Source organism: Panthera tigris, chromosome C2 (assembly GCF_018350195.1).
Source record: "Panthera tigris isolate Pti1 chromosome C2, P.tigris_Pti1_mat1.1, whole genome shotgun sequence".
NCBI classification, from domain to species: Eukaryota; Metazoa; Chordata; class Mammalia; order Carnivora; family Felidae; genus Panthera; species Panthera tigris.
The window spans coordinates 123923058-123935245 of record NC_056668.1 but is presented as its reverse complement, the minus strand read 5'-3'; the positions used below and the strand labels follow the sequence as shown (position 1 = coordinate 123935245).

Genomic DNA, 12188 nt, shown 5'->3' with positions numbered 1-12188 from the left:
AATTGAACTAGATGATTATGGCACTTACCACCACATGGTGGCAGCACACTCAATTAGAAAACTAAGAAGGGAGCAGGTCTGTGGTGGTAAAACTAAACTGAAGAGACACAAACATCACAAAAGAATAAAAGTTCTGTGGTGTTTCCAGCCTCTGAAGCTTAGATTTGTCATACACTTCATTGGACTTCCTGATTTCATTAAAAAAAAAAACAACACTAATATCTCTTGTTTACAAGTTTGGATAATTTCCAGTTTCCATTCCTGTATTGTAAATGGTAAAAAGATCAGACTTACTTGTTACATTCACATCTTCATTTTCATTTTTTTTTAATTTTTCTTTCAACCTTTATTTATTTTTGAGACAGAGACAGAGCATGAACGGGGGAGGGTCAGAGAAAGGGAGACACAGAATCTGAAACAGGCTCCAGGCTCTGAGCTGTCAGCACAGAACCTGACGCGGGGCTCAAACTCACGGACTCCAAGATCACGACCTGAGCCGAAGTCGGACGCTTAACCGACTGAGCCACCCAGGCACCCCTCACATCTTCATTTTCAAACACATCTGCCTAACATGGTCACCATCGTTCAGGGTGGAGGTGTCTTTTTGTTACCGATATTTATTTTTTTATTTTTGAGGGAGAGAGAGAGTACACGAGCAGAGAAGGGGGAGTGAGAGAATCCCAAGCAGGTTCTGTGCTGTCAGCACAGAGCCCAACTCGGGGCTCAGTCTCACGAACTGTGAGATCATGACCCTATCCAAAATCAAGAGTTGGATGCCCAACGGACCAAGCCACCCAGGTGCCCCCAAAATAAATACATTTAAAAACATTATTCTCTAAATGAGTTCCTTTTTCATTGTTAAAGAAAAATAATTGCTTAATCCATAGCTACTCAATTTTTTACATTTAAATTCCTCACTGTGTATTTATTTCCTGAGAACAAGGGCATTCTCTTTGTAACAAAAGTACAATACTCAAAGTCAGAACGTTAGCAATGATACGTCATCTACAGATTTTGTTCAAATCTTGCCAAATTTCCCATTGATATCCTTTGTAGCAAGAGGGGGAAACGTGTCTTGGGTTTTTTTCCTCATCCAGAATTTAATTCCAGATCACAAATTGCATTTGGTTGTCATGTCACTTTACTCTTCTTTAATCTAGAACAATTATTTAGCTTTTCTTTGTCTTTCAAGACAATTTTAAAAGATGTGGGTGTGTTGTTTTGTGGAATGTCCCTCAATTAGGGTTTGTCTCATGATTCCTCATGATTACACTCATACATTTTTGGCAGGAATACCATGGAAGTGATGTTGTATCCTTATTAGTGCATCTTATCATGGTGTCTATTTATCCCATTAGTGATGATATTAATTTCGGTCCCTTGAATGCACTGATGTCTACCAAGTTTCTTTACTATCATGAGCAACTTGTGGGAAGATACTTTGAGACTGAATATCCTTTTTTTTTTTCATTATGTTTTCCCCAATTAGTTTAAGCACCCATTGATGATTCTTGCTTCAAACAATTTTAACTCATATGGCTGTCATGTGGTAGCTTTCAAATTCCACCATTTTTTTCTATATTTGTCAGTTGGAATTCTAGAACCATAATTTGGTTATAAAAAGAACATTTTATTTTTTTACTGTAGTTTCTAATAAAAGACTTTCAACGTCTTACTACTGTGCTTTATGCATAGGCACATTTTACCCCCTCCAAACACCTGATAAATTTCTGTTGCTTTATTTCTCCTTGCAAAGTCCTTGTATACTTTACTTAATTAGCTGGTTGCTTAGGTGAGGCTTATTAGTCCTATGTAGGAGAGGCCTGTCAGGTCCCAGGAGACTGTGAGAGCTCTGTAAGGATCTTGAAACAGAGAAGTCTGGGCCCAAATTGATTAAGTCTCTTACTCCCTGAGCAATCTTCAGCAAATCATTGAACCTCTCAGAGTCTCACTTTTATTCCTGTCTGCTTCAAGGCAGGAACCGTGTCTTGACTTTGAATCCCCTATGACAATGTGTGCACAAGTAAACCCATAGGTTAGTGACTGTTAAACTGCACCACCATTGGCATATTTTCTCTTTTTTCACATTATTTATTTTTTTTTGAGAGACAGCAAGCGAGTGTGTGCACACACACGAGCGGGGGAGGGGCAGAGAAAGAGGGAATCAGAATCCGAAGCAGGCTCCAGGCTGAGTAGTCAGCACAGAGCTCCACACAGGGCTTGAACCCACAACCTGTAAGATTAGGACCTGAGCCCAAGTCGGACCCTCAACCAACTGAGTCACCCAGACCCCCAATACATCTTCTCTTTTTGATCCAATTAAAGAATCTCCTCTGTTTTCAAATCTTTCTTAAAGGTTCTTCTAAATTCCTTTTGAGGCCACTTTTTGTTTTACATCTATCTTGCTATACTTAATGCTTTCCTCTTTTTGCATAGGTTTGCTTCTACTTTCAAAAATATGTCTTTCTCTATCCTGGCAGTTGTACTTAGATATTTATAAATTCTTTTCAGATTTCCTTCTGGTTACTTTTTATTTTGTATTTCTATTTTTCTTTATTAAATTCACCCTTGTTGTCATTATTGTTTCTGAAATTAATTCTGCTCTGAGATAAGAGCTATGGGAGAATGAGGAAAATTTCATTCCTGTTTGCAGGTAAGTCAGTGTGGATATTTCCCTCTCCTCACCACAGTGCCCAAGTTACCTGTTTTGTTGTTGCTATTATGTGGAAGCTAAATCGAAATTTCTTATTACCCCTCAGTTTCTACTCATTAATTGGCTTTGACGAGTGTACCTAAGGTTATTTAGCAGTAAAATTTGAACTAGAAATGAGATTCCTGGTCCTCAAGCTTAGAGGTTTGCTAATCAACACTTCCTTCCCATAAATTGGCACGCCAGTCTTCTGGAAAACAATAGGAAAGCTTGAGTAGCAAAGGTGTTGCATGTTTGAATCACATTCCCTAGCTTCTCTCCACTTTGATTTCAGCCACAGTTGTAATGATGGTTTTGCTGCAAGCTCAGATTAATACTGTTTGTATCTCACCCCAAAAGCAAGCCTACAGATTCTGTTTTTCTATACCAGGTTAAGGAAGACCTCACTGTTCTGTGCAATCCGGGCAGTTAACGGCCCAGGGAAACCCTCAACCAATACAGGATGGGAAGTGGTGGATAAATGCTCCAACCTCAAGAGGGAAATCCAGGGGAGCATTCTGTATGTTTTTCAGAAGTCCTCAAGGAGTAAGCAGTGACTTCAATAATGGATCCTTATATTGACTTTTCCTTCTTTCTTTTCTTACTCTCCCTGACCCATCAATCCTGTTCTCTGGAAACACTTCCTGAATAAACTACCTGTACCCAAATCACTGTCCCAGGATTTGTCCTTAGTGTCCAAACTAAGTAAAAATTCATTCAATAAGCATTTACTAAGTGACTATTCTACGCTAGGTAGTGAGATAAAAGACCTAGTAGATAAAATTTCTAATACCTGCCCGAAGTGCATAATGGGGAGACAAATAAGTAAACAATCACAAAAAATTACAATATATTGTTGGAGATGCTATGTTAGTGGCAAGAACAGTGATGCATAAAAGCATGGGGGAGGGGTCACTTAACTTATACCTGGAGAAGGGGCTTCCTGGAGGATATATTACTTAAGTTAATGGATGAAGCATGAATAAAATACAGCTATCACAACTGTATATGATACAAATATCAGCTGAAAATTCAATTGATACTTTTGTATGCTCTGTGCAAGGGTTATTCTCTGCTCTGCTGTGGTATGTAGTATATGACATGATTTTAGGTGGTGGATGGACATTTATACTTTTTTGTAGTTATTATGTTAATAAAGACTAGAATAAAATAAGTAGCACAAAAATTTGATTTTACAGAGTATTATGGTTTAGGATGAAGCTAAAACTATTTAATGAATTGAAACTGACCTTAAAGAAAAATATTGAGTGAATAATAACTGTCTCGGTTGACAAAGATTGCATGGGTGGTATACTGATTACTGAAGTTTGGGAAATATTACAAAAGGAAAAGTCTAAAATGAAATTCCTGCTTTCCAGAAACTCAACAGTTTCTTTGGAAACACAAAGCCATGAACAAGGATGATTAGGGCTACAATAAATTGGGAAACCAAATACAGATTTCCCCCTTTATCCAAAATTAAAGTGTTCTTATTAAAACTTTCTAAGTCAAAATGGCATAAAGAAGCAATTAACATTAATTGATATGGAAACATTTTTGAGCATTCCCAGACCTGAAAAACAACCTCTCTTAGGCATTTCTGATACCTTTCTCAGGCCCCCACAGCCTGAGAGTGCCAGGCCAGGTCTGTTTGGCTTCTGTTGGCCTTTCTGCAGAAGGTGCCTATCTTGCTAACAGATGCACAAAACAAATGCAGATAAAGCACAAATGCTCACAGACACAGTTCAAAATTATGGGCTTTGATACTGAGATATTCAGTGTAGTTCCTGGGGGAAGGAGCTTGGGGATGCCACTCTCCCCTGCTGTCTGGGGTTGAGGACTGCCTTTATTAGGGCCCTGCAAAAACAAACTCTGACTTCTATTTTTACTTACTACCTTTTTTCATAAAAGTGAACATCCTCTTTGGATTTCTTTGGTTAGCAAAAGTAGGTTCTAATGTAGGGTTTTTCTGAAAGCAAAGGGGAACTTTGGCTTAAGGGGAACTTTCTAAAAAAGGGGGATATCTAAACAGGAAGAAGATAGGAAAGCAGCGAGGAGCAAAGTGAAAAGGCTAGAGGCTACAAGATCAGTCAGAAAGCTATTGCTCTAGTCCAGGGGAGAGGTAGTAACAGCTTGAATGAGGGAGTGGCTATAAAAATGCAAAAAAGAAAAGTAATGAAAAAGGCTCATTGCAACCATTCTATGAAAACCTTACTGGTTACAGGCAGCAGGAAGGTGAAACCTGTCAAGTTGAGGGCAGTTTTGTAGACACACACACATGAGCGGAGTGGGAAAACTGAACTAATCAGAAAATATAATTAGAAGCATATTTTTATTTGGAGAATTTTTTATTTTTATTTGAAGAATTTTAGCGTTAATTCTTCAGATATTTGTCCCCATTTTTTTTTCTATTTGACTCAGAGGCTGGGGAAATACTAACACATATATAACACTTTCTACATTGAAGGCATGTTGTAAAAAGCTTTAGTTCTCCGACCTCATAACTCTTATTTTGCAGAAGAGAAAGCTGAAGCATAGGGAGGTTAAGTAACTTGCTGGAGATAATGCAGATGATAAATAGCAAAGATTAAGCCCAGGCGTTCTGGTTCTAGAGTATCTTTTACACCACACCGGAATAAACGGGTCGGGTAGATTACGCCGAAGACCTGCTTTTGAGACCACAGTCCCTCCATGTGTAAAATGGCGATAATAACAACGCTAGAAGTCTGGTGCAAAGGAGTGAGATAATGAATGTGAATGTGAACTTCAAATTACGTACGTGACTACACAAAGTAGTTTATCAGAATATGAATACGAGAGCTCCCGCGTTGTAACGAATCAACCGCGAAGTTTGCAGCGCCAGAGCGAGGCCCCGCCCCTGTGGCTCCGCCCACCGCGAGCGGCAGGTGGGGCTGGCAGATCTTCTTTGCGCATGCGGAAACTGCTGCCCGCTCCCACCTCTAACCCAGGCTGAGAGTAGCTGCTGTTTCTGAGAGGACGATTCGAGGGGAGGCCCCTGGCGCGGTTTTCTTTGCCTCTCCCTTCCGCAGGCCCTGGCTGTACTTTAGCTGTGCCTAGAGCGTGGTACGTTTTCGTCTACCTACCTGACTTTCTGCAGAAGGCGCCTGTCGTTGGCCTAATAGTTCCCTGTCGAAAGTGCCGGCCCCCGCGCCGGCACCGGCCGCAGCCGGGTGGGAAGGCTCAAGATGGCGTGCCTGTTGGAGACCCCAATCCGCATGAGCGTCCTCTCGGTGAGTGACCGCCGCAGCTGCCCGCCAGCTCGAGAGCTCGGGCCGGCCCGCGGCATTCACCCCAAACGCGGAGTGCCTCCTGGACACCACCCCTTGGGGTGGCTTCCCGGCTCATCTTTGGGCCGCGGAGAGAGAGGGTGGGCGGGCGGAATAGACCGGACCCCGACCAAGCCAGAAACGTCTCCAACTCCGGGAGCTCCCACCGGTGCCGTTTCTCAGGTGGCCTCTGGCGGACAGGGTGGTTGGGCGTACGGGCAGCTGGCCCGGTGGCGCGGCTTGGTCTTTGCCAGGTGCTTCACTGAGCCTTCCTCTCAGCTTGCCGCTTCTCCGGGGCCGAGCGCTCTACCCTGTGAGGCGCCCGGCTTGCCGCTGGCCTGGGAACAAGCGCCCATTCAGCCCCCCGTGGCTTTGGCTAGAGGAGGTGCAGGCACCTTGGCCCCCATAGCCTGAGAACGGCCAGGCCAGGTCTGTTTGGCTTCTGTCGCGTCCCGGCACGGGCTAGAGCTGCTTGCTTCTTGGCAACGGGGATTTCATACCAGCTGCAACATATTCTAGCTTATGTAGTTGCCTAAGCCCCTTTTCTTTGGAGGTCGCAGCTCAGGGTGTAGAGGAAGCTGTGCCTGGCATTACTTTTTCCTTAAAGGAGAGTCAAGCATGGGGGGGGGGGGGCGGAATAAAACTTTCATACTATTGGAAGAAGGAAACGTATTGATCCGCCAGGAAGTAATACCTAGTTGTTAGGGTTTTTTTTGTTTTTGTTTTTTTTTCAAGTTAAAATCCAAAATACAACTTTCACCTTTCACTGTGTTGCTCTTGAGAACCAGGACCGGGAGTGAAAGTTGCTGAGGGATAACTTCAAAGGGTTTTACAATTTAGAGCTGTCCAACTCAGAATAGTCACTTTACCAATGGTCCATTTGCTGTTGCTGGAAATAGGCAAAGAATGGTTGGCTATCTTTTAGACTTGTGGAAGCTGATATTGAGAGGGTGGTTGAACTACAGATTACTTGGCTTGTCAGGTTCCTAGAATCTGTGACCCCAACTGGTTTCTTTATTCTTCTCTGACTTCTCCCTCAGAGACACTGGCCTATCTGGAAGCACTTAGGATATTTGCTATGATTGAGGGTTAGAACCTTGTGGCATACTGCAACCTAGATAATTTGGTGGAGGGCTGTCACCAAATTTGTCCCTTGACTAATTTTAGCAGTCTTTTTCCTTATTTCATACTGCAGTTTGGGGAAACACTGTTCATCTAAACATTGAATAAGATTAGCCTGTTATTCTACCTCTAATACCCAGGAATGTTTTGTAGGAGAGCAGGTGAATGACTTTTCCCTAATTATGTTTTTTTTTTTTTTTCTTTTTTACGTATTCATTATTTGTGGCGCCTGTGTGGCTCAGTTGGTTAAGCATCTGACATTGGCTCAGGTTATGATCTCATAGTTGGTGAGTTCAAGCCCTGGTCAGACTCTCTCCTGTCAGTGAGCCCACTTCAGATCCTCTGTCTCTGTCTCTCTCTGCCCCTTCCCTGCTATCTGTCTCAAAAATAAAATTGAAAAAAAATTTTATTTATTTATTTAGAAAGAGAGCATGCACACTCAAGCAGGGGCAAGGCAGGGAGAGGGAATCCTGAGCAGGCTCCACGCTGTCAGTGCAGAGCTGGCCGAGGGGCTCAAGCCAACTAACGGTGAGATCTGAGCTGAAATTAAGAGCTGGAAGCCTAACCCACTGAGCCACCCAGGCGCCCCTCTCTCGTTACGTTTTTTTCTTTTTTTTGAAGTATGCCTCTCAACTGCCCTTAATTCCCTTTAATTGTCTTTTCTAGCCTTCATTTCACCTGAAGCTTCTTTACTTTTTGTGCATTGTCAACTTGTGTAGTGCATACAGTGGAAAATTTTCATTTGTTTCACTCCCTCAGTAAAGAGTATTTCCTGTTCAGTTTTTTTTAAAAAATGTTTATTTATTTTTGAGACAGAGATAGCATGTGTGGGGAAGGGGCAGAGAGAGAGAGAGAGAGAGAGAGAGAGAGAGAGAAAGAGAGAAAGAGAGAAAGAGAGAAAGAGAGAAAGAAAGAAAGAAAGAAAGAAAGAAAGAAAGAAAGAAAGAAAAACAGAGAAACAGAATTCCAGGCAGGCTCCACGCTGTAAGGGCAGAGCCTGTCTCAGGCCTGAAACCCATCAACTGTGAGATCATGACCTGAGCTGAAGAAGGATGCTCAACTGAGCCACCCTGGCGCCCCTATGCAGAAACTTCTTGAAGAGTATTCCCTACTCATAGTGGGGATTTGCTTTAGTTCTAATCTCATTAAGGGCTTATTTATTTATTTTTAAAGTTTTTCACCGTTTCCAAAGTCTTGTCTGTCAGTTCATCAGTTATAGAGCCTTGGGAAATCAGACCCCATTATGGCACCACCTTTTGAAATAGTGCAGGTGGGACAGGAAATACTAATCACTAATTATCTTGAAAATAATTTATTTCTTTCATAGGCTGCTTACTGTGCACCAGTTATGTACAACACTCTGTAGTGTATACGTCTAGGGAATGCAAAGATGAGATCAGATATGCCCTCAGGGATCTCATGGTCCAAATGACTCCGTGGCTTGATAAACGTAATTCAAGCAAGGGCAGTTCAATGGCTTTAAGGGTTTCATTCAAGGCCCTATAATACCTTCTTCTCTATGAGAGAGCTCATTCACTCTTAAAACCTTAACTGTAATCAACTCACATATTACATTGCCTACCTTGACTTTTCTCCACCTGTTGTCACATCTTCAATTGTGTGGATGTTACCTAAGATTTCTAACGAAGCACATTCCCTTCTAAGAGAATTTAATTATCACTTTGCATTTCTGTTCATGATACTTTATTTCATCACTCACCGTTAAACCTTTTGAATCATCTTTGGCCCTTCCCCTTCCGTGTCCGTATATCTAATCAGTCCTTAAGGTCTGTTGGCTCTTAGTGTTTCACACATCTGTCTGTTCCCATGGCCACCCTCTCATATCATTTTGTGCCTGCATTACCAATGTCCTCAAAACTATTCTTACTGCCTCTTATGCGTTACCCTTTCAGTTCAAATCCATTCTCTACAGTAATTTTCCTATAGAAGACATTGGACACACTGCTTTCCTGTTTCAGTTCTTTAGTCGGTTCCTGTTGCCGAAAGGCTGATAATCCTATTCAGCTTTGAATGTAAGATTCCATATCCTCTGCATGAACCTTCTGTCCCATATAAACTGGCTTTTTCAAATTGAAGTGATCTTGGGTTCTTCCAAACCCAGTAACCCTTAATGTCTTCCTGGTTGTTTGTACATATGAATTATAGCATAGTATGCTTTTATTCATGTGATATATTTTGAGCTTCTGTCATTTGCTCATGGCATTGGGTTTGGGAACTGCAGTGGTGAACTGCAGACCTGTCTGTCTCTGCCCTTAGGAAAATTTACCCTAATGGGGAAAATAGATACCAAATCATTACACAGTTCTTTGATAGTGAATGGTGATTAGTGTTATGGATGAAAAACATAGGGTGCTGAATGGGCTTGTGGTAGGGGAACCTGATCTATTGTAGAGGACATCTAGGAGAGGTAGGGAGGATTTCTCTGAAGAAGTGACAATGAACTAAAAGTTCAAGGATGGTTAAGAACAAACTAGAAAAACAAAAGAGCAAGTTCCGGGCAAAGGCCCTGGGGCTTTTAACAATTGTTCTATCTTCTTAGTAAATTAATTCAGAGGTAAATGCTTGACCTTTTCTTTTTCTTAAGCCCACTCCTATTTATAGCACTATGTCTTGCATATAATAGGCATTCAGTAAATGGTAGAACTATGTTTCGGGGAATTGAACAAACTCTTCAGTTGTCTTTCTAGGGTGAACCATGATCATCCCTATCCATCTTTGGTTTGCACTTAGCATTACAACATCACCCTTTTCAACAAATTTATAAATTCTCCCATGTTTCCCAAACTCTTGGATGGTTTTACATTGATTGGATTGTTTAAAACTTTTAATTCTGAAGTAATTACAGATTCACGGAAGTTGCAGAGATAGTACGCTGTGTACACTTTACCCAGTTTCCCCTATTGGTTACATTTTATATAACTGTAGTACAGTATCAAAACCAGGAAGTTGATACTGATATATGTTTAGTTCTGTATCATTTTATCACATGTGTATAGTGTAGCCATTACCACAGTCAAGATACAGAACTAGTCTGTCATCACAAAAATCTCCCTTTTGCTACCTCACACCTACCCACACCCCCTGCCTGCTATCTCTAACCTCTGGTGACCATTAGTTTCCATATCTGTGATTTTGTCGTGTTCTATAATAATTGGCTTTTGTCATACAACATAATGCCCTTGATATCCATCCAAGTTGTGACAGTAGTTTGTTCCTTTTTACTGCTAAGTAGTATTCCATGGTATGGATGTCACAGTTTAGCTACTAACCTATTTGACGTTTTGGTTATTTCCAGTTTTTGGCTATTATAACTTGCAGTGAACAATCATGTTCAGGTTTTTACTTATTTATTTTTTTACATTTATTTATTTTTTGAGAGACGTAGAGAGAGCACAAGTTGGGGAGGGGCAGAGAGAGAAGGAGACACAGAATCTGAAGCAGGCTCCAGGCTCTGAGCTGTCAGCACAGAGCCCGACATGGTTGCTTGAACTCACAAACTGTGAGATCATGACCTGAGCTGAAGTCGGACGCTCAACCGACTGAGCCACCCAGGTGCCCCAATGTTCAGGTTTTTATGTGGACATAACTTTTTGTATCTCTGAGATTAATGCCCAGGAGTGCAGTTGCTAAGTTGTATAGTAAATATATGTTCTCAAAGAAACTGACACTTTTCTAGAGTGGATGTACAATTTTACATTCCCATCAGTAAAGTATGAGAGACTCTTTGCACCCTTACTAGCATTTGGTATTGTTATTTTTTGTTTTAGCTGTTCTAAATAGATGTCTAGTGATAACTCGTCATGGTCTTAATTTGCTTTTGTGTAATGACAAATAGTGTCAAAAATATTTTCATTATGTGCTATCCATATTCTATTGAAATATGAAGAAATATTTTAGTGAAATATTTCTTCATGTCCTTTTTGCCCACTTCTTAATCAGGCTGGTTTTTGACTGGTGAGTTTAGAAAGCTCTTTATAGATACTAGATATAAGTCCTTTGTCAAATAGGTGCCTTGCAGATATTTTCTCCCAAGTCTGTAGTTTATCTTTTCATTTTCCTCTTTTTTTTTTTTTTTTTTTTTTTGTTTATTGATTTTGAGAAAGAGGGAGCAGGTGTGTGCGCATACGAGCTAGGGAGGAACAGAGAGAAAGAATCTGAAACAGGCTCTGCACTGTTTGTACAGAGCCCGATGCGGGGCTTGAACTCATGAACCATGGGGATCATGACCTGAGCTTAACAAGTCAGATGCCTAACTTAATAAGCCACCCAGGCGCCCCTATCTTTTCATCCTCTTAACCATAGGTTAAAAAATGAACTTTGATCTCAACTTCACACCTTATACAGAAATTAATTCAAAATGGATCATAGATTGTAAAACATAATTAATTTTGTTTTAAAATAAAACATAATTACCATTAATTGTAAAACATAAAATGAAACTTTTAGAATAAACAGAAAATCTGCAGAACCTTGGGCTTGGTGAAGAAGTTTTAGATATAACACCAAACACACGACCTGTTTAAAATTTTTTTAATTAAAAATTGAGTCCAATTAGTAATTGGACTTAACCGAAATGAAAATTTATGCTTTGTGAAAGACTTTGTTAAGAGGATGATTGCATTTTATTTTGGTCACTTCGTAATGATTTGAGAGGAAAGATAATAAAATGCCATTGAATAACATTGTAGGCTGCTATAGACAGCTAAGGCATCTATTTTAGTTGTCTTCTTCACAATGTTTTCCTAGTGCCATTATGCCTTTTTGACCAACAGCTGGTAGAAGTGTACAGGGTAGCCCAAATCTGAGTATTCCTTGATTTGGTTCTGTTCTTGGTAATTATAAACAATTGATTTGCTCTCTTACATGGACAACTGATAATAGGAAAGATTTTTATGTGAAGGTAAGCCTGGCTATACTATAGGCATGAATTTGGCCTCTCTTGGTTTTTAGTAATAAGTGCAAAGTAAAATCTGGTCAGCACATTTTAAAGTTTGCCATTAATTCACTCCACAAAGCACCAGAAAGCTCAGGGTATGTCAGAAGGTGGTCAGTCCCAAAAGGAATTTAAC

General features: G+C 40.7%; 1 protein-coding gene across 2 annotated transcripts in view; it reads left to right on the top strand.

The window, feature by feature from the left end:
• Positions 1-5675: 5675 nt before the first annotated feature.
• ARMC8 (armadillo repeat containing 8) overlaps positions 5676-12188 on the top strand; it is a 109693-nt gene continuing 103180 nt past the window's right edge. The window contains exon 1 of one of the 2 annotated variants that reach the window (XM_042998293.1): positions 5676-5940. In XM_042998293.1, coding sequence (XP_042854227.1) covers positions 5896-5940 — 45 coding nt within the window. In that variant the 5' untranslated portion in view covers positions 5676-5895. The remainder of the gene's footprint in view (positions 5941-12188) is intronic. The other variant, XM_007087426.3, reaches the window with a different exon arrangement.